A 27,195-nucleotide genomic window follows, 5' to 3' on the forward strand; every position below is an offset into this window, starting at 1 on the left:
AAAAAAAAAAAAAGAAAGAAAAGAAAAAAAGTTTTATTCTATGGTCATTTTACTCATATGAGAATTTCTAATGTAGAAGTAGAAGAGCAATACACACTACAATATTCAAATATTCAACACTCAAAAAATACTACACAATGAGATAAAATTAATAGCACTGAATTGATACAATATTTAAACACTTTCTTTTCAAATAAATATATTTATACAAAATGTCAGAACTGAAGTGGCAAATGTTTTAAAAAATCTGATGCTCAAATTATTAAAATGTAAAACTTAGTGACAAAATTTTCCTTTGCCATCTTAAACTGTCCATTATTTTCAATCTTTAATAGTAGCGTCTTCTTAATGTTTCTAATTACCAAAATAATTTGAATATTCAAATATAATTACTTAAATTCTAAACAATTTCATAGAAGTATATATCAAACTTATATTTACTCAGTCAACACTGTCCAATATGTAGAAAAAATAAATTATGATAGCTGTCATACGACTATAGAACGGCATGTTAACACACCATCACGTAAAAATTTCCATAGTAGACTGAAAATAAATCACAGCCAATAGAAAATAAGCCCTCTAAATTATAAACAGCACATTTATCTTATATCTGGGAAAAATGGTAAATATGTCTACATTTTATTTCATGTGTCTTTTGTGTTTACATTTTGCAAGTGATTTTTTTTCAGGACCTTTATACTTGGTATCATTTTTATGGTGTGCTAAATTTTCACAGTCCTTGATGTAAGTATTCAATCCCAATTCTGATACTTTAAGAAATAACAAGTCAAATACTGACCTTGTGCAGTCTGTTGAAGCTGAATGTCTAAAGAGGTAAGGATGTGTCATGTTTAGAAAGACAGCAAAGATAGGAATAAGAAATACATTCTCTTAAGTCTTGGTTCTAAACATTTTTATACCATCTTTGTTCTTGCCCTAAGAGGAATTTTACAGGAACAGTAAAATGATATTCATTGTCCTTGGTTTCAGTTCTTCATACCACCAGCTACGAAAAAAAGTTGTATTTAGTAAATATTGCATAAACATAGCATTTACTGAATGAAATAACAAATGACTTCATGAATAAATCAAATCAATAGTAGTACTATAGGCTCAGTTATTCATTCTGTGTCCTATGTGTTATTGGGTCTGGCTTTCCACATTTTGACATGTCATTTATAGAATTTCAAATTTTATATATGTAGCCTCAATCTAAATCAACACTGCCAGTATCCCCAAAAGAATAATACTGACTTTCAGTGACCAGAACTAACTGCTTACACCTCAGAGTTCTGGAGATTATATAATATTTAACTGTTATCCCCCCTGATTTCTTGTTTTATCTCCACTGTAGTCATTTTTAAGTTTTCTTATTAATGACTTCCAATGTAGTCATTTTTAACTTTTCCTATTTCCCTAATCCCAACTAACCATGAATTTTAATTTCACATTTGAGATAAAACATATTCCCATACATTTTCAAGGGCCATTCTAAAATATCAATATAAAAATATTTGGTTGATAGCAATAAAGCATAAAGAAGATTAACTGCTGTATAAATAAAATTCCCAGATGGTTATATTAATGGTATATACAAGCCAATGATATTCTCTCCAAAAGTGCCACAAAATAGATTTTTTAAAATTTCTTCATGTATCCAATAATTTATTTAATATTGTCATATACCAAGAACCCAGAAATTTAGAATAAAAATAGTGCTATATTCAAATTACATATTTATGGATCAGGAACAGAATCCTCTGTATATAGAAGCTGTCAATGGGTGTTGATTTGAGAGAAGAAGCTGGTATATGAAAGTTGCCATCAAAAAGAACCATCTGTGGACTGATAAAGGCTTTTTTTCTACTGAGGTGTCTACACAATGCCAAAATATCTAGTCAATGCAATTATAATAGTTAAGTAAGCTGTCTGGCACCAGAGACAAAAGCATATGTTGAACAGAACATCTTCCACTTTCTCAGTCAGCTCTCTGCAGTAGACCTAGCTCAAGTGTAAACAGTGCTTACACATTTATAAACCTTTAAAGTCATTTCCTTTTTACATATATATGCATGCTAAAATTATGCATGATTAAACCAGATACCACACTACATACATCTAGAAATATCCCAAATCTAAAAATACAAATGGATTTTCATTATTATGTAAATATAAAGCATCATGAATTCTGCTGTGCCAGATGTATCAGGAAATGAATGAACCTCATCACTACATTATTGAGTTAACCCTGCCTAAATCACCTAATTGTGCATAAATTTCCTCCAATACAAAAGTAACAAAACAACATAAACTTCACAGAACTGTTGGAAGCATTATCCAGGACAATGAATAAAAAGCACCTAGTAACAGTGATTAACATCCAGTAAGGGACTGACAAGGGCAGTCATTTGTTTTTAGATTTAAATTAAAAGTACAAAATAAGATACTAAAATCTAGTTATCTATATGTATCTATAACAGAGTTTCCCAAACTTTACTCACGTTTATTATTCAATGATTAAACATGTTTATTATTTAATGATCAAAGCAAGCCTCACATTAAATGCTTGTTATAAATCATGGAATATTAAGGCCCTAAATTTTTTTTTAATTCTGTAATTAAGTATACCCCACAAATAAGTGTGGCTAAGTTTCGGCATATTACTATTATTCACTGTATTGTTAATGCTAGTAACTTCATTAAACTAGGCTCACAAATTAGCCATCAAAGCCATTTACATTGTTATTTTTTATCTTGGTGAATTCATGATCCACCTTGACTCCTGACATTCATCACTCACCAGACCTAGATATATTTAATAAATCACCATTTCTGCTGGTGCTCAGTTCATTCTAACTCAAATGATCTGCTGATAGGCACTGCTAAATGGGCAAAGCCAGCCTGACCAGGAGATCCTACCAGCAATCAGAAACAGCTGATAGAAAAAAACATGGTTCTTTGACTCAAGGGCAATCAGTCCATGATCCTGAGAGCAGTGTAGGCTGTGGCTTCATACACAAAGAAGCAGCCCATGCGTTTCTCTTGTTCTCAAGAATTTGAACTGGGAAACATGAAACAATTCCAGAGTTAGAGAAACAGCTGCAGCTGACAGGGTGGCACAAGACTGGGTGAAGTACACCAGATATCCTAAAACGAAACTGCAATGGGGGGAAAAGTTAAAAGGCCGAGTTGAGGAAAGAACCAGCTAGTTGGTATCAGGCAGGAGCAGGTCGATACAAAGAGAATCCATGTGCCAAATAACTAAGCAAGTAAACAGAGTCCCAGAAACACCTGCTGCTTCAGATTATGGATCTGTGCTACATATGACCAGTTTCCACACCATCTTTCAAACTCCACAAGGACTAGCCAGGGCAATATGACTTCCCCTGGACACCTGGAATAAAGTCCAGTTCACTTTATCCCTAAACATATATTAGCTTTTGTCCCTTACCACCAACAAACTTGAACAAATCACCCTTTCCCTCATCAGTGATTTTCCAAATTGCCTCACTTCTAGTCTGAATGTGATTTCTGAAATTTCAACAATTCATACCTTTTATCTACTCTCACCCAATTTTTTTTCCAGTCTCTTATTCTTTCTTGCTCAGGTTACTCCAATAATCTTATTTAAGAAAACGGGCACAAATGGGCAGACCACAGGTTGAATACAGCTCAAAGGCACATTTCATTTGCCCCCTCAGTTTCTGTTTGAATTAGCTGCCAATATTTCAAAATATGGGTATATAACATTCAAATCCAATGACTGACTTTTCTTGGGGAAAAAATTCAGCTCAATTGACAACATACTCATATTGAAAAAGTATCAAAACTTCCTGCTGGCAAGTAAAAAAAAAAAAAATGAAAAAGTAAAAAAAAAATCAAAATACGGATAACATAATCACCTGAAACTGAATAGCACCTGCCTAAATTTTGTTTTACTTTTGTTTTTGTTTTTTGTGGGGCTTTCTTCTTTAGAGAAAGGGTCTTGCTGCTGTGTGGCCCAGGCTAACTGCAATGGCACAATCACGGCTCACTACAGCCTTGAACTACTAGGCTCAAGTGATCCTCCCACCTTAGCCTCCTGAGTAGCTGGGACCATGGGTGCATGCCACTATGCCTGGCTAACTTTTAAATTTTCTGTAGACACAAGGTCTTGTCTACGTTACCCAGGCTGATCTTTAACTCCTGGCCTCAAGTGATCCTCCCACCTCGGTCTCCCAAAGTGCTAGGATTATAGGCATGAGCCACTGCACCTGGACTTCTGCCTGCTTTAGACAAGCATGCACTTTCCAGTTTTGTATCATTTTTTTTTTTTTTTTTTGAGACAGAGTCTCACTCTGTTGCCCAGGCTGGAGTGCAGTGGCGCAATCTTGGCTCGTTGCAACCTCCGCCTCCTGGATTCAAGCAATGCTCTGCCTCAGCCTCCCAGTAGCTGGGATTATAGGCGCCCACCACTATGCCTGGCTAACTTTTGTATTTTTAGTAGAGATGGGTTTCACCAATTTGGCCAAGCCGGTCCTGAACTCCTGACCTCGTGATCCACCCGCCTTAGCCTCCCAAAGTGCTGGGATTACAGGCGTGAGGCACCATACGCAACCCAGTTTTGTATCATTTCTTTATATCCTGCCTACTTCAATTGTTTACGTTAGTTCCCTGGTCCCACAGGAACTTGTTCAATATTCTCACTGCCTTCAACAGTCAACCCCATCCAGCCTGAAGAAATACTTGCAGAATAAAACTCTATAATCACCTTGGAAATTTTTCAATTATCATCTCTCACCTACATGATAAAGTTCTAACTCTTCCACATGAGTAGTCTGGCTCCAACTTCATCCAGAGCTATCTTTTGCCACTCCTCACTTTCTGCACACACTGACCTATTTGCAATTCACCCCGTTTCTTAGTGGCAATATTTTTGCACACTCTACAACCTCTCCTGGAGTTAAGGAGAAGTCTTCTGAATTGGTCACCTCTTGCTCATTCACGTATCTCTGCTATTTAAGTTTCAGCTGAGTATGCCATCTATGCAGCTCTCTCTGGGTTCCCCTTTAGGTATCATAAGGAACCACCATTATTGTTAAGTTCCTTAAAGACAATACTCATACCTAGCACACTGCATAGTCTGGGCACATGGCAAATGTTCAACAATCACTGATAAATAAATGTTTAAACATTTCATTTCTAAGCATCAACAGTTCTAAAATATAGGCATTTTCCCAATTTTATAATAAATAAGAAAACCCAAATTAAATAACTTAAGTTCACATAGCTGCTAAGTAAAAGAGTCAGAATTTGAACTATTGGCTGTTACGCCAAAACTTTCTGCCTTTTAGTATATTATACTTTCGGACTTTCCCATGAGATGCTTGTATAAATGTAATTTCACTACAGGATATGTCAGTGAAAGAAAATAGAGACCAAGTCAATACAAATGACTACAATGCCTAATCCTAAATCAAAGCTGACAGGATAATTCCCGTGGTTTAGTAGTATCCCTGAAATTTGAGTGGTTGTAGAAATGCCACGACAACTTTCAGAGTCCAAGGGAAACTATAAAACATTTTCATAACATCTTCATTTTGAGCACTTAGCATTTATCTTGCCATAATGCAAAGATGATTAGAAAACAGAAACAGAAAATCCAACCTACAATGAAAAATTTACTAAGAAAATTCACTGCCCATAGAATAGGCAAAAGGCAGACCATAAACTCTTTTAAAAATATATTTATGACAAAAAAAAATGATTAACAGAACTAATTAAAGTAATTCTGTGATGCAACTCATTAAATTTCAAGAAAAGTAAGTTATAAATGCTTCAATTAGAGCATCCTGCTCAAATACTGTTTTAATTTGAGCAGTACTTAGTAACATCTTGTGATATAAATTTATAAAGCATAAAATCCTAAATTTTGTTCTCATTCATAGTATTGTGAATTTCTTTTTTAAGAAAAGACAGAAAAATAAAAATCTTAACTTTATGTTATAGTAAACCTTTTCAGTAAAACCAGAAAGACTGAAGAAGCAAAAAAAAATCTTTACTATTTCTTTATTAAGACTTGATTTGCTTTCAATTTTTACAGTCTTGGGAAATTTCACTGCTCATTTACATAGGTTGCAAATTATCAAGTTTTTAAAGAGATTCAAAGATAAAACCTAATAAAATGTTCCAGTTTTCTTAAAAACACCAACTTTGAATTTTCTGCCTTCACCAGGATCTCTGAGCAAGCAAACTACTGACAAGTATCATCCTCAGGACATTAGGGAGTAAAACCCTTGAAAGCAATCATCCTTTTCACACAGATGGATATAGGTGTTCTCAGTGTTCTGTATGGCATACTCTTGCCACCTAAGCACCTGCAGTCTTACACTGTCCTGCTAGGCATTCCTAAAAACACCTGGGCAAGCTGTTTACTAAAAAAAACTAGACATTGGAAGAGATGAAGGATAATTACCAAATAAAACTATTCCTGGCACTCTCTCGACATTAGTGGAGAACCAAGCTCCAAGCCAGCACCTGGTGAAGGGAACTGCTAGATGTGATAATTCCAATTTACACATTCAGCACAACATTCTGTCTGCCTGTCAATTTGAAACAGTTTCCTATTCAGTGGTAACAGATACCCCAGAAGAATGCAGTGTCAAAATGCTGACATGAATTTTTTATGCATCAACTAGACCCTCTCCTCTGGACCAGCTGCATCTGCCTCTTCATTCTTGGAATGAACTGACAGTTCAGTTCTTTTTTCTGCTATACCAAAAAATGTTGATTTTTACAGGTTAAGTTTAAAGTATCAGATCTTCATACAGAATAAATACCAATAAAATTTTTCTTAGGCACAGCTAAAAAATAATTTAATGAAGCTAAAACATTCATTTTGTTGGTGTATCTTTATTCACATAGTACAGTACTTCTCAGCTGTCAAAACCATAAAAGTGTGTATTTCTAATAAACACAGAATTTACTAATTTTTTTTCTAAGTTGACAGGATGAGAACAGAAATAGGCCAGAAAGGCACACAGCTACAGACGGCATAGTACATTTACAAATGCTAAATAAAAAAGAAAAGAAATTTTTACTCCAATTCATGGAGGTTCATTTCCTCCAAGTCTTTTCACATTTTCATTTCATAATGATCATACTTTGAAGAAGTATTATAAAAGGAGAGTTAATTCAATGTTGTATCAGGAGAGAATTTTCTTACTCTCTTCATTATTAAATGACAAATATAGCAACTATGGTTACAGAATATGGCTTTTCATTAATTTTTTTCCCACATACATACCAGATTAGATTCATAAATATGTCTTCCCATAAGTTACATCTTTCTCTTACCAGGTGGTTACCTGGAAGATTATTAATTTGTTCTAGTGATGCAGCAACACTCCTATTTGCTTTATGAAACAGCAATACATTCTTTTCAGTTACTTTCAGTGGTGCCAAACTTTCATTTTTAAAGTGGACTGACTTTCTAAAATAAATGTAAACCATTCAGGAATAAAGCTTGACAAGATAATGCTTTCATTTGAGAGATACCACTATTGTTTTAAAACGAGGTGATAATTAACTATTACTATTAGATATTAGGATTAGAAACTAGCATTTCTGAAACCTCAAATCCATGCTGAACACTGTCAATGAAAAATTCTTAAGTTTTCTGAGCAAACATTTTAGTTACAAAGTACTTGAGGCTATTCTAGAATAGGTATGGTTGTACAGATTATAATAATTTTTAATTCACCATTCTAAGTCAGGTGCTTTCCTCTTCAAAATTATAATATAAAAAATACATCCTATAGTTGTACTGTATATTGACCTCAATTTCTACTAAATACAGAATTGGCTAATTTTTTTTCTAAATTAGACACAGAGGGTAAATCATAAATTCATTTGCAAACGTAAACAGAAAACAAGAAATTCTGACTGCCAGAATACATACACACACACACACAAACTTAAGTGGCTATTTTATGACAGTTTCCCCCAAAAAGCTATGAATTTTAATAATATAAGCTATAAACATGTTAACATAAAGTAATTAGGAACAAAAAGAGCCAAAAGTCATTAAGAACCAAAAAAGTGATACATTTACTGGTGTGATGTATAAATCTATGTATCATTTTAATAAAATACATCATGGCCCATTATGAAGATAAAATTTCCTCCTTATATTTAAGCTAAAATCAGAGAAGGGTTTTCTAGTTAGTAAAGAATTCACAAGACAAGATCACAAGTATTTTCTAAATGACTAGAGATATTCATTACTCATCATTTTTAACTGATGCCTTCATAATTACTTACCTTCTACAACATATTCTCAAACCATAGAAAGCAAATGGCAATATTAGCTGGGCTCATCAATGGATTTTAAGAAGGAAGCTCCATATTTAGGGAAGAGAAGCCGATGTTAGCTGACTTAAGTATAGGTTATTACCATCCAGGTAATTTAAACAACTACTAAAAGTCTCATAATAAGGATTGAGGCTGCAGTCAGTAACTAGGGTTTGCTACAATTAAGTTTAAAAATATACTTAAATTATACTTAGCTGTTAATTCTAAGGACTGTATTCCTGCAAGATACACCCTATCTATGCATTTATGGATACTCCTTTGTTTTCGATATTCATAAACTAACCATATTGTTTTTGCGTGTTCATTAGTGAAATCCCTGATCCATAAATTAAGTATATATTTAAAATGGTACCAAGTCTCTTTCCATGTGCTTCTCAATCATTTAAAATAGTTTCGAATGCCTAAGCTCCATGAAAAATATAGAAATAAATAAAACGCTGTGCCTAACTTCAAGGAATTAGCTAAAACATATAAAGGAGGTGTAAGAGGTATCAACAGCGACAACAACAAAACCTTACAGGAAAGAAATACCTATAAATTGCTCTGACCAATAAAAATGTATTTTAAATGTATTTTCTCAGTCACATCATTCACATTTCCAGTGTTCAATAACCCCTTGTGGCTTACCGTATTGGACTGTGCTGTGCTGCTATGTAAATTCAGAGGATTTCTGTTTAGATAAGAAAAAGCCTCCTAAAGGTTACTAGCTTTCAAAAAGTATACTAAAGAACAAAAAGGAACTGAACAGGTTGAAGAGTGAATTTACTGGCATTGTTTTCAAGAAAGAGTATATAGCTTGGTTGGTGCTATGGGAGAAAAACCTCACTTTTTGAGGTCTGTGAACTTTATGCCATGCCTTTAAGATTTTGTTTCACTTAGTGAAAAACAGGTCGTAGAACTGACTAGATTAAAGGAAATAATGAAAATATCAGGTATGAAAGACAATGACACATGTTGTAGATATTCAAAAACTGAAAGAAGGGGTAAAAAAGGAGGAGGAGAAAAAAAGACAAAGAGAATTTAAACCAGTACTAAGACAAGATACACAACAGAGCTGCTGCCTCTTAATTCACTAGAATAGACTCATATTAGACAGGTATGAGACTCTAATGAAATGTTATGGTTAAGCCTCAAAATGATCTACGGATGCTGGCAAACGTTTATTTTAATATTGTGCTCCAGCACCTAGATAAGAAAGAACCAAAGTACCATCTACCAGTAACCAGTAATTAAGTATAAAGTAGCTTTCATTCTGGTATGGGTGTTTAAAATCAATGTGGCTGATTCTAGTGGGGAGGAGTATTCAGCAGGACAAGTCAAATACTGAGTCTGTCTTCTGACTATAGCACGGTGTCAACTATATTGTGTCCTTGTACTTCTTGGTATACAGCATTTCAAAGTGTTGAACTGAAATGTATTCCAAAATGCAGAATTAAAGAGGTACTAGTCATTCATGTTATTTATTTGTATTTCTCTTCTAAATCTATGTATTTAAAGGTGTCAAACTGTATATCAGAGTTTATAAAGCAAATAAACACTATTCAGGCAGGTGTCCATCCACCGTGACAATCTGTCCACACCTTTAAAGTCTTACTCCTTTACCAAGCATGCAATCTTAAGGCATTTTTATATACTTATCAGTATTACAAGAAAGTCAATTGTCCTAAGACCAAAATATTATTTAAAATCAAATTCAGATTCATCTTTTTTGGACAAAATTACTAGAAACATTTGTTTGGACCTTGTCTGAAGGGTTTCAATTTTACATCATTCCATTTTAACTTGTCTAATCAGTTGAACAAAAGTACTTTATGTAAAATGATTCTTTTAGTTGCCTTAGCTACAAATCCCTGCAGGATACTATAATTGAAATCTACTCACGTAAGTTAGGAATAATTAGGGCCCCAAATTAAACCAAACACAAAGTTAATTCAAATAGTCAGCTGCTGTCATTTAAATGGTTACGGGGTTTTATTGTTGCTTAACATTTCTGAATGCTTTTAAATATACTTTGTTCTTCTAGTCTGTATTTAGTATTTCAGTACAAATAGAAATGGGATTAAGAAGCAAAGATTCACCAGCCTTTCAAATGGACTCACACCTACATCCAGTCTTTCGTCACTGAAGGTTTTCCACTCAATCAGTGCTATCAGTCAATTAACAACTCTGTTGAAAGAATGGAGTGACAGCTCTCAAAGGCAAGTTTTCTGGTAAATAAAGCAAGATCACAGAATCTACAGTGAGTGCCATTAAAACAACAAAAGTAGAAGCTTTTGAAAGCTAACAGGGATGGTTTCTATTTGCTTAACTCTAAAACAAAGCAAAGGATTAAACGAGCTTCCTGTTGTAAGCAAACAAAAGGGAAAAGATAATGTCCAAAACACATACCTGAAGGATGGGCTCAGGAGGCCCATGCCTTTTAACTATTTTAATGATGACTGATAATCAGTCTGAATTGGTAACTAAATATAGTAAGAGTTACAATTCTTGTTATAATTGTTACAGGTTTTCAGTGGTCTGATAAGTTAATGGTTCTCAGCAATAGCTGGTAACTTCAAAGATAAATTGTGCTATTTAAAAAATACATGCTTATGGCTGTAAACTTTTGAAGATTATTTGAAAGTTGGAGTGTTGGCATGATTGGTCTTCCTGTATTATACACAATTTTCACTAAAAGACAAATTTTAACATAGTTTTTCATCTAAAATGGTAATAAACATTAAGAAAATTCTGACATAAATTAGCTCTTTTGATAATTACCATTCAGTTATGCAATGTTCAGCAATATAAGTACACTTTAAATATTCGTAACAGCCTCATGAGATAGGAAAATATTAATGATCTGAAGCTAAATATAAAGTTCTACAGCAAGAAAACTGGACTGGCAGTTAAGCAGAGCTTGACAAAGAAACAATCTGCAGGCCTTAGTTTCTACTTCTGTAAAATGAAAAATTCTACACCGCTAAATTCTTTAATTCCACCAAAAAAAATCAAAATAAAAATACTTTGACCTCTCAGGTACGTATATAGAACTCCCTATATTAAAAATTTGCTAACTTAGTTTTGAGAGGTTTAAAAGGCTGAAGAGTCTAATAAACTTCATTAAGAAATAAGTTTACTTTATAATTGGTTTTATCATAAAATTAAAACAAATCATCAGCACCCTATCTTTGCCTCTGAAAGAAAAGGGAAAAGGAGATTGTGTCCACTAACAAAAAGAAAGAAGAAAATCTACAAAGTGAAAAACTCACTAGATAACCTTAGGTAGAGAAAATATATTTAGCCATTTTTAATGACCAGTTAACAATCAGGTACTTCCATCCCATACTCTTGATGTCAAGGAATTAACACTTAAGTGAAAACAACAATTGTCAGTTGTTTAAATATATTGACTTTGAAAAATTAGTGTAATAAAAATAAACTTTTTCTAAGTAAAACATACACTTTGTATTACATGATTTTATAGTGTTACTTTAACTAATAAAACATTTGTATTAAAATGCTATTAAAAACACTGTTTCTGTGTATGATAGAGTGAAAGAAGGACAGATCAACAGGGAATAGAGGGAAATATTAGGGAGAAAGGGTCAGGCTGCATTGTTGCTCAGGGATTTTTCAAAACAACTCACCAGATAAAAGGTCAATAGAAAGCATATAAAATAGGATTAGAAGTGCAACAAAATATAAAAATGTTCAGTAAAGTTTCAAGGTAGCTTAGTTCCTTTTTTAATAAAATGAGTTATACAACTGAAAGTGATATTATTTCTATATTTCAACTATGGTTGTTTGGGTTTAAAACAAACCTTGATTTTTAACAGTGGAAGTCACTGTCATGTAAAATCTCATTTTCTAGACTCAACATTTTAATAACCAAAATTCAGTAATACAAATGTCCTCTCACAGACCAGCAACCTCAGCATCACCCGGGAGCTTATTAGAAATGCGGAAGGCCCATCCCAGATTACTGAGGCAAGAATCTACATTTTAACAAGATCCCTGAGTGATTTACATGCACATTAAGTTTTGAGGGGCATTGTTCTAGATAAATAAGATGTTTAAAATCCAGCTTGACCTCCATCATCTTTCTAGGGCAGCTGTACACATCTCTTCCTGAGTCTTTCCTCTCTCTGGATCCTAATACACATTCTTTCCTTTCCTAAATGAGCCTTCTTGCCTGTGCAATGGGTTCCATTGCCCTTCCTTCCACCTGGAGACAAATTCAGGTATTCAACAAATCTACTAAAAGCAACCAAACAAGAAAACTGTCAAAAAAAATACTTTGCTTCAACCAGGAAATACACTTAACCTACAGCACCTGTTTCCTTCACTTTACTTACCAACTTTTTAAAAAGCCTGTCAACATTGCCTCATCACAGCATTCTAGCATATAAAAGTGGCCTCTTAAAATCCAACAGGCTTTCTATTGTAATGTGTAACTAATGTAAGGAAGTCTCTGACTTGTATTAGCATACCATATTGCCTCTAACCAAAGCCTGAACTTAATACAGGCATATCGACCACCTGGCTTAGATTTTAGTACTATGAAGAGAAAAAGAAGAATCAGTATGGGAAGAGAGAACTAATTAATGATTAATACAGACAGACAAACACACACCAATTAGATACAAATAGATTAGTACAAGAATAGTAAAACACACCCTGTAACTATGCAACAAAACGAAAATTATACTTGGATGGCTTTTTTAGATTAAGTCCCTGTGCAAAAGAAAACTAGGCTTCATATGAATCCCTCCTCTTTTTTTTCCAGGGAATTCTGTTTCTTGAAACACCAAAATTCCTAAAATTCAGAACTTCATCTTCATGGTGGGATATTTTAATAACTACAGTCATGTTTTAGCTTCTCTCAGCTGTTTAACAACATAAAAACTCTTAAAAATAAACTTTATTAAATATATGAGACAAAAATCATTTAAGTAGAGACAAGCACTGAAATTAGAACAAGAGCAGTGACATTTTCATTCACAGTTCAATCTGTATAGATATAAACAGTGTTTTATTTCTATTGTTTTTACTTTATTTTTGTTCTCTCAACCATCATCCAGAATCCATTTTTAATTTGGCTACGTTCCAACTTCAACTACTTTGTTGGTTAAAATTTAATTCTTACCAGTTGGTTTAACATTAGCTCACTTCATTTTAAATTAACTGACCAAAGACCTTAGATCTCACCTTATAAAAACGTTAATTCCCAATGAATTAAAAATTTAAACAAAAATATTTAAGAGCTACAGGGAAATGCAAGTGAAAAAATATTTAACTGAGATCAAGATATGCATTTTCAAGCATAAAAATAATGAAAGATCTCATAAAATAACTATACAACAAAAAGGAAAGAAAAAAGGGTGCAATAATGCAAATGTAACAATATCGTGACAATTATTAAATATGCAATTAGTGTTATACTACAAATCTCTCTCTTCTGTTTGAAGATTTCATTAAAAATTTAAACAATGTAAATTAAACGAAAAAGCAAACAAATAGGTTTTCATAATAAAAATGACAAAAGGGGATTCTCATCAATAAATTGTAAAAAAATAAAAATAAAAAAGTATTAGCAATATAAACAGAAAAGTTAACAAAAGCAATGAACAGAATTCATATCAAAACAACTGACCAATAAATAAGTCTACAAAAAATGTTTTTGTCCTCAGAAGTATCCCCCAAATTACAAATTTAATTTTTAACAGATCCCCTTTTCTACAGATAAAAGTGTTAATTCTTTTTAAAATTTAAAATCAATGCTGGTAAAGTACATGGATTTACATACTGGTTATCAATGTGTGCACATAGGTTTAACCCTTCAGAAGTACCAGTTTGGAAGATGTCTATATCTCCTGTATAATTATCAGAATTCTAGAATTCTAGCCTCAGGAAATAATCAGTTGTGAAGGAAAAAAGTATATATAGTATATATTTTACTTATATTTGAAAGATATCAAGTACAAATGGCTGGCAAGTAGAAAAGGAGAATTAAAAAATTTGTATAATTAATAAATTACGATGAAACTGTTAACATTCATTATCTAAATATATAATGGCACAGTAATACTGTTTCTGATAATTAAAAGTGAAAAATATAAATATAAGAGTATATGTAGATGAATAACCTAATTTTGTTTTTATACATAATTTGGCTTTATCCATAATAAGTATGTGTACAAGGTGGAAAAACAGAAAGGAAATGTGCTGCGGCATAACAAAGTCATAGAATTATGAACCTTTTAAAAGTTTTATCTTAATTTTTTAAATTTTCTCTTTCCTCATGAAGATGTATTACATTCAAAATCAGAAGAAATAAAACACTTTTAAGAAAAATAAGCCCTCAAAGCAAGAATTATGGCAGACATAAAAGTCAAACTCAGGAGAGTCCCATGCTGATAAGAAGAGATTATAAATGATGTTTCTGCTTCCTGAAGTGCTGATACGTTATTCCCTTCTCAGCTTTACATTTTAGCCAAGAGATCCCAAGGCTGGGACTAGGTATTCTCCTGGAATCACTTCTGTCAAGTTGACAAAAGGAGTTCAGGAACAGAGTTGAAAGATGCCATGAGATATTCACTAATCCACATTGATGTCTAATATATGTAGCCTGCATGGCTGTCATATGTCATTCTTTGTCTTGCAGAGGAGGGGAAAAGAAAATAAAGAGTACCATGGGGTACCAAGCATATGTTTTAGTAAGACACTCCCTTAGTAATATGGCAGATAAATCAGTTTTTTGAGACACAGCAGGTTCTACAATAGTCTTCAGATGTGTTCAATCACTTGTATTATCTTAATCTCTATTATCACAAGCTATATTAAAAAATTAAAAAGTGTATTAATTCAAAAGATGAAGAGCTTTATCAATGGTGAAACTAATGAGTAATGAGAAATTAAGAGAATTACAGTTCCACAAAATTAAGGTGCTCTAAATGCCTCCTATGCTTTTAATTAAGCTACCTGTAATATACTATTGATTCTTTCAATCTGTGACGGCAATTGTGTAAAAAATGCCTAATACACATGTAAAATCAGTATTTCTAAAGTTTACTCTAGCATGAAAGAGCTAATAACCTCTTTCCTTTTAATAAATTATTATTTAATAACAAATTTATTTATTAAATATTTGATATGGTCTTTTCTGTCAGAAAATGGAGCCTTACAGGAATTAAACAGCCACACAATGTTTTTGAGGTCTGCTGGGTGACTGTTGTGAACGGCATACATATGTGAAACACTTTTCCACCAACAATAGACCTATGGGTGAATCCACACAAATTGTGGATAAACAAATTTTTTCCATGAATAAAGAGAGGCAAAAGAGGATGGAATCAAGAAGAAAGTATAAGGAAAAGTGGGAAAGAAAAAAATCAACAATCAAGCACTTGAACTTTATCTTCATTTATGAAATGGCATATTCTGACACTAAATATTGGTATCGAAGATGACCAAAGTATAATTCAAATTAACTTTTGAAAAGATGCCAGTGTATCCTATTAAGCTTAATTTTATTTTTGGCAATTTTGAGTGACATTTGAAACATAATTACCTTCATCTTGAATGCTGATAGTGATACTATAATAATTTGATTTTTACAAGAGAAGAAACAACATCATACAATTTGTAAAGGCATAAAGATTTATATTTTTAAAACTGAATTATCACTACCTATGGAGAAGAAAGCTGCTGCAATCAAATTACAATATACTCACGAAACACAATAAATATCTAAAGTGTCCTAAGAGCAATGCAGCTATTTTCTTAAGGAGTAAAATCACGTTGGTCTAAAGTAAAAACATAAAATAATTTTTGGCCGGACGCGGTACCTCACGCATGTAATCCTAGCACTTTGGGAGGCCAAGGCAGGCAGATCACAAGGGTCAGGAGTTCCAGACCAGCCTGGCCAATATGGTGAAACCTCATCTCTACTAAAAATATAAAAATTAGCCAGGCATGGTGGCAGACGCCTGTATTCCCAGCTACTTGGGAGGCGAAGGCAGGAGAATTGCTTGAACCCAGGAGGCAGAGGTTGCAGTGAGCTGCTATCACACCACTGCGCTCCAGTCTGAGTGACAGAGCAAAACTCCATCTCAAATAAAAATTAAAAAAATAATAATTTTTAAAAAATGTATTGCTTTAGATGGACATTAATTTACATTATTTGTGAATTTAAAAAATAAAGTTAACATTTGCTATACAGCAAGCACAGAGATACAATTCCTATTAATTTAATAGGAGTTGTGACTCCCATTAGGTTTACAGCAAATCCTGAAGTACCTTCCTGAAAATTTACCTCCTAGGTGTCAACAAATCAAATATACTGATGTGAACAAAAGTAATCAACTATTAGATTGGGAAATCTGAAGTCCCCACAGTAAGTCGATTCAGTGTTATCATAGCAATGGTCCAAGTTAAAATACAACTGTAAACAGGAGGAAAAAAAAGGCATATCCCATGGCTATTCTAATATATACATGCTTGTTTTTAAACAAAATCTTAATTAGTTGCCATTACTTAAAAATCTTAATGTTTGGTTTCTGCTGAAAGTCAGGAAAACTGGAAAAACCAAGCAAACTACTAGAATGGTAATCACAGATCCTCAAGGCACCAACAGGTATTTAAGGTTTCAATCCCTGCACAAGACCATGAGCTTCTCAAGAGTAAGAACTGTGCTTTCACACATGTTTATGGCAGCACAATTCATAATTGTAAAATTGTGGAGCCAACCCAAATGCCCATCAATCAATGAGTGGACAAAGAAACTGTGGTGTGTGCGTGCGTGCGTGTGTGTGTGTGTGTGTGTGTACGGAATGCTACTGATCCATACCAAGGAGTGAATTAGCAGCATTTGCAATGACCTGGATAAGACTAGAGACTATTATTCTAAGTGAAGTAACTTCAGGAATGGAAAACCAAACATCCCATGTTCTCACTGACATGTTGGTTCTAAGGTATGAGGACGAAAAGGCATAAGAATGATACAATGAACTTCGGGGACTTGGGGAGAAGAGTGGGAGGGAGCAAGGGATAAAAGACAACATATACGGTACAGTGTTTACTGCTCGGCTAATGGCTGCACCAGGATCTCACAAATCACCAAAAAACTTACTCATGTAACCAAATACTACCTGTCCCCCAATAACTTACAGAAAAATAAAAAATAAAACAAAAAAGAACTGTGTCTTGTGCATTATTTTCTCCTTGTGTATTTTTGAATCCTAAGCATGCAGCTCAATTTAATCACTGTTATCAAGGAAAGAGGGAAGAAACCACCTAGGAAAACTTATTTGAGTTTATCTGCAAGAACCTAGGAAATGGTACAAAAAGAACTAATCTCTGTAAGATGTTAAAAGGTTACAATAATGTAAGGGCCCAGAAAAAAACACAGTGGCTGAATGGTTAAATTTATATATGCCTTCCTATGCCTTCTTACCTAACGTTGATTGGCTTTCTCTGTAGGTGTTCACAGAGTATTATCTGCTTTCTGACAATAAAGGACTACCATGTCATGCAAAACTTTCTAAGAGAAACCCATGTGATGCTGGATCAATGTTCTAACAGTGTGTATTAACTGTGTATACTCTTACAATTAGCCATATGGGTTCATCCCAGGTTCTTTTTACCCGTAGGAGGGAAGTGCTTCAGAAGCAATACCCCCTGGCCTGATGCGCCAAAAATGAAACTTCTCCCAAGAGCAGATATGAATACTGCCCTGATAGACGACACCGAAAATAAAGCTGCAGTATCTCATGAAAAAAGTCTCTGTTTGCTACCCTCCCCCTCCACTGAGTTAAGCTACTGTGGAAGCAAAGTGGCCTCTAACTTGATTGGAAATTTTTTCATTATGTGGACTAATGAGCCATTGGCCCACACCTGGAATCTTTTTTAAATGTATAAAAACATTCAAACATAACAGCAGGAATTCAGTTAGGTTTTTTTTTCCCCCAAAAATGAGATGCAAAATAATCAGACTACACACAAGATTTTCACAACAATCCAAGCTGGAAATTTGTATTATTAAACACGATTCCTGAATAATCACTATCTTATTATTCATTCAGACATATTGCATATCATGTTAGATATGATGTATCTTCAACTCTAGAGCAAAGAGCAATGTCATCTCAAAATAAAATATTAACCCAAAGATTGTAACTGCCAAGTGTGACTTAAATCCAAGTGAACACTATTTACTTTCTGAATACAGAAATTATTATTTTAGGTATTTCTACATTGGTTATTTAAATTATATTACATTATATCAATATACTGAATGTAGACGACTGGAGAGACAAGGAGAACATGATAAAATATAACTTTGAAACAAGCAATTCAAGTAAAATTCAGCAAAATTGAAATGTTAACATTTTGAAGCTTATTACAAAGACAGCAGAATAATACGCTTCTATTAGTTGACAGAATGCCCCTTCTCTATCTATCATTTTAATAGGTATAAATGAGATCACTTAAAAGTACATATAAAATCAATTTTTAAATTCTTAAACATTTTTTCAAGAATATTTAATAGGAATTTTTTTTAAATCCATTATATTTTACATGCATTTCTCAGAGATTTTATACCCTTCACAAATTTTACAAGATTAATACATTTTCCTGCCAATAACTGCCACCATCAACTAGCTATAAAATTTATATATCTTAGCTCCGTAATAACTTCTAGCGTGCTCTAAAAAAACACCTGGATGTGTATTGTTTTCATATGGAAATAATATTTAAGACAAAGAAAACAATGGATACCAGAAATCTATACAGTAGTTAATAAATGATGGTTCCAATTATTTCATTAGGCTTCAAAAGTATATTTACTTTTTTAAAAATCAGGTCTGAATTGAAAACTACACTCATTACTATTTCTAGATTTAAAAAAAATTTTAATGCAATAGTGCTTAAGAAAAATTCCACATCTATTTTTAACTACAAGGAAATAGTTACATTTCTACAAATTTAACATTATTATAAAGATTATATGTATACGTACATATATATAGCTAAAGATACAGACAACATAAAAAAATGAACCATTATTAAAAAGTAAGTTTTTGTAAAAGACTAAAAATTTTAATTTAGGAGTTTTAGAATTATGCCCACACTTAAGCAAATAAAGATGTAACTAAAGATGAAAGAGTTTCCACAAAATATCTTCCATTTTACTAAAATAAATGTAGTGAATAAATGTAAAATGTATACCAAAACAGATCTTTCATTTAGTTCCCTCAGATTTATTTAGAATGGTTATATTTCACAAATGTATGTAAAATATAAATTCATATATCTAGCACTTTCTATACCATATCTGTGTAATCAAAAGAACTCAAACACCTAATAAGGAATTCAATATTCAGAAAATCATTTTAACACCTATTTTTAAAATAATAAATGAATATTCTAGCTACTTCCATGTAAAGAAGATTGTACAGCTCAAGTTCTTCTGGATTTAAAAAACAAAATTTAAGTTGGATCTTACCTTCTGTATTCGGTAAGAAGCTGATTACAATGATAAACCACAGACTTCGCATTCTGCAACCAGAAGACACCATTATTGATCCCTTTAAATATTTTCTTTGTATTCCTTAATGAATCTAGTTATAAATGCCCAGCTTCATCAAAACCAGCAGTCTGCATCATTGATCTTCATATCTGAAAAACAAACAAATCCATCATTTACTCTACGGTCTTTCTACATCACACACACACACAAAATGCAGAAATGACAATTATCTCTCTCTGTTCCTCCCTCCCTCTCCTAAGTATAAAACATATTTTGATTCTATATCCTATATGGAAGCTGCTCCTACATACTGGATATCTGAAGCTTACATTCTGAAAACAGTCAAAGCCCAAAAGTTGCTGACTGCCTTTTTGACAGTCAAATTGCCAAAATTTGTCCACAGCAAAATAATTCTATATACAAAGGGATTCTGAAAATGCCGCATTTCTAAACACCAAATTGGACTATTATTTCCCTTACTGCTAAGTATTCATAGCCCTTATGGATCTAGTTCTCTGAACTGGAGAATGTACAAAAACTTCAGGAGTGTGACTTAGTGTTTCTCAGCTCCTGTTCTCAGCTCCTAAGATCACATGAGATCAGGTCATTTGCTGGGTTCTGTTCAAGTGTTTTATTCCTTTCTAAGGTTGTGTGAAGAATCACAGCAAACATTGGGCTTATAATACAGATAAAATGAAGGCATTTCCCAAATATATGTCCAGCCTCCTGATTTAGCCTCTGAGGGAAATGAAATTACAAGCTTTGGCCGGGTGTGGTGGCTCATGCCTGTAATCCCAGCACTTTGGGAGGCCGAAGCAGGTGGATCACCTGAGGTCAGGAGTTCAAGACCAGCCAGGGCAACATGGTGAAACCCCATCTCTACTAAATATACGAAGTTAGCCAGGCGTGGTGGCACACGCCTGTGATCCTAGCTGCTCGGGAGGCTGAGGCAGGAGAATCACTTGAACCCAGGAAATGGAGGTTGCAGTGAGCCAAGATCGAACCATTGCACTCCTGCCTGGGCAACAAGAGCGAAACTCCATCTCAAAAAAAAAACAGAAATTATAAAGTTTTCTGTTAAAGGAACATCTTACAGTTCTCTTCATGTTTGTTTCCTATTATGTTCTTCCAAGCAATACTCTTACCAAGTTTTCTCCAGTCGTCCTTACCCTGCTGCAATGCAACTAAAAAGTTTTATAAAGTGCAGCAGTGAAGAAACTCTTCCCTCCCTTTCTGAAGTTGTGTGTATAACTCAATAAAACCAACTCATTACATCATTTTGATGCTGTCACTAAAGCATGAAGAAAATTTAGAAAACAAAATTTTCCTGGTAACTTGAGTTCTTGCACATTATCTGACCTACTGTGCATGTACTACATGCTTCATGTAGCGTATCATATGAGATGCTATTAGCAGTACACTACAGTCTACTATCAGTTCATTATAATGCAACCTGAATGGAAAAGCAGGCAGATGTTAAATGGTTTGAAACACTTACTGTCTATAAAGGTACTATCTTGCTTTACTAAGAATACAACAAAAATAATGTAAGAAATTAATCTGAAATCATTCAGGCCCATAATTTCAGAGACATAAATGCTTTCCTAAAGATCCCTTTATGACCCAGAATTAGCCCAAGTTTTAGCTCTCTCTGAAAGCACTGAAGACATGGGGAAGGGGGAGTATTACGCCATTTAAGAACACACCTCAGATGCTTATCTGTCCAAAGAAAAAAACATACACAACACAGGAAAATGCAAACTTCCTCAAAAAGAAGAATAATGTATCAAAAATTAATCTGATGGAGACATCTGGCACACATCTCTGCAAAACTAGCTGGCTGGCTCAGTACATTTTTCACTCTGAGCTCCCACAGACTATTCAAAAGTAGCCAAAACCAAAAGTGAACCTGTAGTTTACAACTGCTGTAGCAATGCTGCTGCCTTAAAACTGAAAGTTATTCTATATAAAGCATTTTAAAAAGTCAGTCAATCTCATGGCTTGTCACATTCCAAAGGCCATCAATGAACAATTTCTTATATCCGTACAGTCTGTTCAATGATCTGATCAAGCAATCAGAATAATTTAAATGTGTAGATGAAGTGCATTGCTGCTACAAGTAAAATTAAGTCAGCCTTTGGACTGCTCTGGATTCAAGCAAAGAACTTTTACTGTCCAAGTTTTTGTTGTAATAATGGGTACTTTGATTTCGGTGAGCTAGTGCCTACAGGCAGCCTCCCCACATGCTCAACTCTTGCACAGGTTTACACTTTCTTAAAGTGATCCAAGACCAGTCTGTCTTCAGTCATCCGCTATTTAAAAGAGCCCTTGTTTGTGGGAAGAAAGAGGAAGGAAGAAATCAGGGACTGATGACTGCCTTGTAGGAAACAGCTGCCAAGATAGGAAAACCTCTGTTAGTGAAGGGGAAAAGGAGGAGGAAACCACACAATCAAGACCTCTATTGTGGTCTTTGGCCAGGACAGAATACCTCATGAAAAATTTTATATACTAAAAATTAAGTGTATTCTTAAGGTTTGAGAATGTGAAACACAATTTTAAAAGTATACACCATTCACTTATGAGACTTAGTATAAGTGATTGTTTCTGATAAATAGAAACAGATTCTAGAACATATAAAATCACAGTTTCTTTTATTAAAATAAAGCTTAAGTCAATCTGCCTGTGCAATGAATAAGTGAAAAGAATATCAAATTTATTTTTATCATTCTACAACCTGTGCCCAATCACTTTTACATGAAATAAAATTATTTCCAAAAGCCCAAGCGTTATGTGCAATTTGGAAACTAAGTCAAAAGATTTTACTGCTGTGATCCAAGTTTTAAAAAACCTTCGATTAAACAAATGTTAGTGAAAACTGAAATACCTAACAAACCACAATCAGCTAAAAATAGAACAAATAAATAATCAACTATGATGAAACTAATCCCAAGGAGAGATTCTTTCTAAATCATACTACAGCCAAAAGACACTTACTGGCATAGATATAGCTAATACTGGTCTTTCAAATTCTGTAACTGTGCTCAATAACAGCATTTCACAAAGCAAATCAGAAACAAGTAACAAAACCAGAAAAGGGCTGTTAAATTTTCTTTCAACAAACAAAAGATTAAATGATTTCCATATTAAAAACCTTTCGGTTTTTTTAAAACCTTTTTCCAAGAACATCGAAGAGCTTAGGATGAAGTGGGGGAGGAACTGGGAGTGTAGAAAACTACTCCATGATGAAGCTCCTGGTAATGCTTGCCATGTAACAGTTCATTTCTTAGTAAAAACAGACACTGCATATTTCGACTTAAACTATAAATGACCTTGACTTTCAAACATCCAAACCACTTCTAACATACAACCCACTTCCACCTCTGCTTTTTCCTTATCCTTCAAATAAGATGCAAACAATTTCTTCCTAATCTTGTTCCTATAAACCACAACTCATTGTCTACCAAACCCCTGTCATGATTTTTTTTTAGATCTAAGTATCCTATTACTCTGTCATGTAAAAAGTCAATTAATGCATCATTATTACCAAACCGTCCAAAGCTCAACAGTGACTTCCAGGAATATGCTTCAGCCATGTATAACCCAACAGCCCTCAAGATCTTATACTCAACTTGCATGTACAGTCAGCTGTAGTCTTTCAAACAGTAGCCTGCTTACATTTATTAGCTGCATTAAATGTCCTGCCTAAAACTGTCAGGAAAATTATTTAAAAGGACAACACCGCTAACTAATTTTAAGTCACATATTTGCATTACCTTACAAGGAAATCACATCTAGCCTTACTATGTGATGAGGCTTATTTAGCAAATATAGAAAAAATAAAATGTTTACTGATAAACATCAGTGAAAGAAATAGAGTATAACACGTTTCCAGTTAATGAGGGCAAAAGAAAATTAAACTATCACTTTCTAAAACTGGTTAACTAACGTTGATATTCTACTAGGAACAAAGCCATCATAAGGATTGCTATCTAAAGTTTTATTTTTGATTTCTACTCATGGACAGTAAACCACTGCAAACACTGAATATTAAGTGCAAAACAATTATAAGCACAAAGAGAAAAGAGAAAGAAAAGAGCATGAGGACTACCAAAGTAACCCATCCTTGTTATGCACTAATGCTGTGCAAAATGAAACATTAATGTTTTGGGTAAGCCTAAATTCTACGCACTAAATATATGTCAACTCTAAATGAAAACTGAAGTTGGCTTTACAAAACCAGTCTCTGATCTTATTTGCACTATAAAATTATAATCATTATAAGACAGAATTTACTAACAAAAGCTGCTTTTCTCTATTTTATGAAAACAAACACAAAAAAGGATGATATAATCCAATTCTGCCTTTTCATTTTCTATGCAAAGGCTTAGAAAATAAAAAATAAATTACAGTTTTATTTCACTTTAGCTGAACCTCAATTGGGTTATTCACTTTTCAGAAATATTTTATGTGTAACCTTTACCGACTAGATTTCCCCTTCTTGACATAAAGGAAACATCATTACCCCTGGGAGGTTTTCCTTCAGTAAGTCTGCTAAGTATAAACCTTTGCTTATGGCTAATCAGAAAGGCTTTCTTAGAAGCTTCAGACATTCAGCCTTCTTTGGGGTTTGAGTTGATTTTCTTTCCTTCACAAGGATAGGGCTGGGGCTGGCAATGCTAATAGAGATTTTAAAACCACGTGGCCAACCACTAGTCACCACCTCCTTTCTCCATCTTCTTTCTGCAAGCACTGCTATCAAGTCTAGAGGATTTTAATTAAACTATTTATACAAAAGTCTCCTTAATACTCATCATTGGTCTTTCCCTTTACTAAAATTCCTTCTTTGTGAAGGAATAAATTATCCTATAAGAGGGCTTAGAGGAGGAGCAAAAAGAAGAGTTTAGGAATGCTCCTAGTAAATTTCATTTGCTATATGCTGTAATATCTAGGAGTCAAGCTGAACATGCAAAAGAGGCTTGTAACTGTGGACACTTAAGAGATGCGGTCCAGGCAATCTGCCATTCTTTTCATCAAAATCCGTCCAGTTGAAATAACAAATAGCTATAATTTTCAAACTGATGTAGAGGACATTTTATAACTAAACATAAAATTGCAAATGAAGTTTCAAAAGAAAAAAAAATGAAGCTAGATGCTCAGTTCAAAATATTACCTTACACACGTAAAAAGTTGACACTTTTCCACCAAAAATACATACATATATATATATAATTTATATATATATATATATATATATATATATATATATAAATCCACTTGTTAAAAATACTTTGTATTTATTGTTAGAAAAAAAATTGTATCTACCACATAGAAGTTAGCTTTTTCCCCATTTGGGGAAAAGAAAAAGTTATTTTTAAATGGCAGTCCTCTCCAATTTTAAAAAACATTGTATTGCTTCTTTTCTTTTTTTGGGGGGAGGTGGGGGTGGGGGAGAGTGGGGACAGAGTCTCGCAACCTCTGCCTCCTGGGTTCAAGCAGTTCTCCTATCTCAGCCTCCTGAGCAGCTGGGATTACACACGCACGCCACCACACCTGGCTGATTTTTTGTGCATTTTTAGTAGAGACGGGGTTTCATCATGTTGGTCAGGCTGGTCTCGAGCTCCTGACCTCATTATCTGCCTGCCTTAGCCTCCCAAAGTGCTGGGATTACAGGCATAAGCCACCGCGCCTGGCCTGAGCTTTCTAATAGTCTAGAGTCCTCGTGCATTTTTTTTTTGAGCTGAATACAAACTACAAGTACTATGAATAGAAATATTTCCTGAGTGCCTACTATGTCTGAAATTCTGTATCAGATACATTATCACTAAACCTTACCAAAAAAGCAAAATCAACATTATAAAGGTCAGAAATCTGAGGCTTAGAGAGGTAAAAATAACTCCACCGAAATTACTTAGCTATTAAGTAGCACAGTTCAGATTCTAATCAAGGCTAACTAGAAAGCCATTCTTTCTACTGTTTACCAAATTATTCCTTCAACAAATATTTGCTGAGCACCTATTATTTGTTATGTACTGAGGAAAACAAGAAACAAAATTCCTCATCCATAGGGACATTACACTGTAATTTAAAAATAACTCATCCTAATAAAAAGCTGTAACTGCCTTGCACATAGTTTGGCTCCCAAAAAATTACAGCTAAATTAGACAGATAAACTAAATGGTATGATTACTCTTTCATGTAATTTTCCCAGCAACCTTGAGAAATATGTATTATCTCCATTTTATTTTAAAAGCAGAAAACTTAATCTACTAAAGGATAGGAAGCAAACAGAAGGGCTGAGGAATAAGCTCATGTTCTAAAATCACTACTGTCACTAATTTTATTTTACTCTTTTTTCCTTTAGAATAAAAAAGTGGATATAGAACAAAGTCACTTTGAGATATGAAAGTGAGGAAATACCAAAAGCATAATGAGTTGATTTTCAAAATGTTTACATGAGCAAAACTAACACCCCTTAGGTAATAATAGATAAATATTAACTTAATTTTTAGTATTTCCAGTTCAGCTACCTTAATTTTACTCATTTATAAAACTCAAGTGCCTAAATTATATGGTATAAATTAACTAATTAATCTAAACTGATAAATCTTATCAACCAAATACTAGAGAAGTTGCTTATAGTAAGTCAAAAAATAAATATATAAATATTTCCTCCAATATAACTAGTAGTGTCTCTTTAGTCATGGAACAAATGTTTTAATGTTAACGCCTACAAGATTATGGACTAATTATCATTCGGCAAGTATAAAAGAAAAAAATTCGACGTGGCTCACTCATAAGATGGAATCTTACGTTTGGCTCACTGCACTGGATCCTTTGTTCATAAATCACCATTACTAGCCATTCCCTGAATCAATATTCAAATTCCCTCTTGGTCTATATATACAACCACTAAATGAAATAAGAATGACCCAGGATCTGTCATATATTAGATCATCAATATCACCATCAAAGGTTTCTTAGAGGTAATGAGGTAACCTGAGTAAAACATGTCCAATTTTCTTAAAAATAAAAATGAAAAATTGGTTGGGCATGGTGGCTCATGCCTGTTATCCCAGCACTTTGGGAGGCCAACGTGGGTGGATCACCTGAGGTCAGGAGTTCAAGATCAGCCTGTCCAATGTGGAGAAACCCCATCTCTATTAAAATACAAAAATTGGCCAGATGTGGTGGTGGACGCCTATAATCTCAGCTACTCAGGAGGCTGCTGAGACAGAAGAATTGCTTGAACCTGGGAGGTGGAGGTTGCAGTGGGCCGAGATCACGCCACTGCACTCTAGCCTGGGCAATAGAGCAAGACTCCATCTCAA

At 33.8% G+C, this 27,195-nt stretch overlaps 1 protein-coding gene across 50 annotated transcripts in view; it reads right to left on the bottom strand.

Moving 5' to 3' along the window:
• The window catches only part of ADGRL2 (adhesion G protein-coupled receptor L2), a 416,957-nt gene that overhangs the window by 134,509 nt on the left and 255,253 nt on the right, over positions 1-27,195 (bottom strand). For all 50 annotated transcript variants that reach the window (XM_037739295.1, XM_037739294.1, XM_037739348.1 and 47 more), the window contains one exon: positions 19,844-20,016. In XM_037739295.1, the coding sequence (XP_037595223.1) occupies positions 19,844-19,916 (73 nt within the window). In that variant the 5' untranslated portion in view covers positions 19,917-20,016. The remainder of the gene's footprint in view (positions 1-19,843; positions 20,017-27,195) is intronic.

This window comes from Cebus imitator, unplaced genomic scaffold (genome assembly GCF_001604975.1).
Source record: "Cebus imitator isolate Cc_AM_T3 unplaced genomic scaffold, Cebus_imitator-1.0 Scaffold3, whole genome shotgun sequence".
NCBI lineage: Eukaryota > Metazoa > Chordata > Mammalia > Primates > Cebidae > Cebus > Cebus imitator.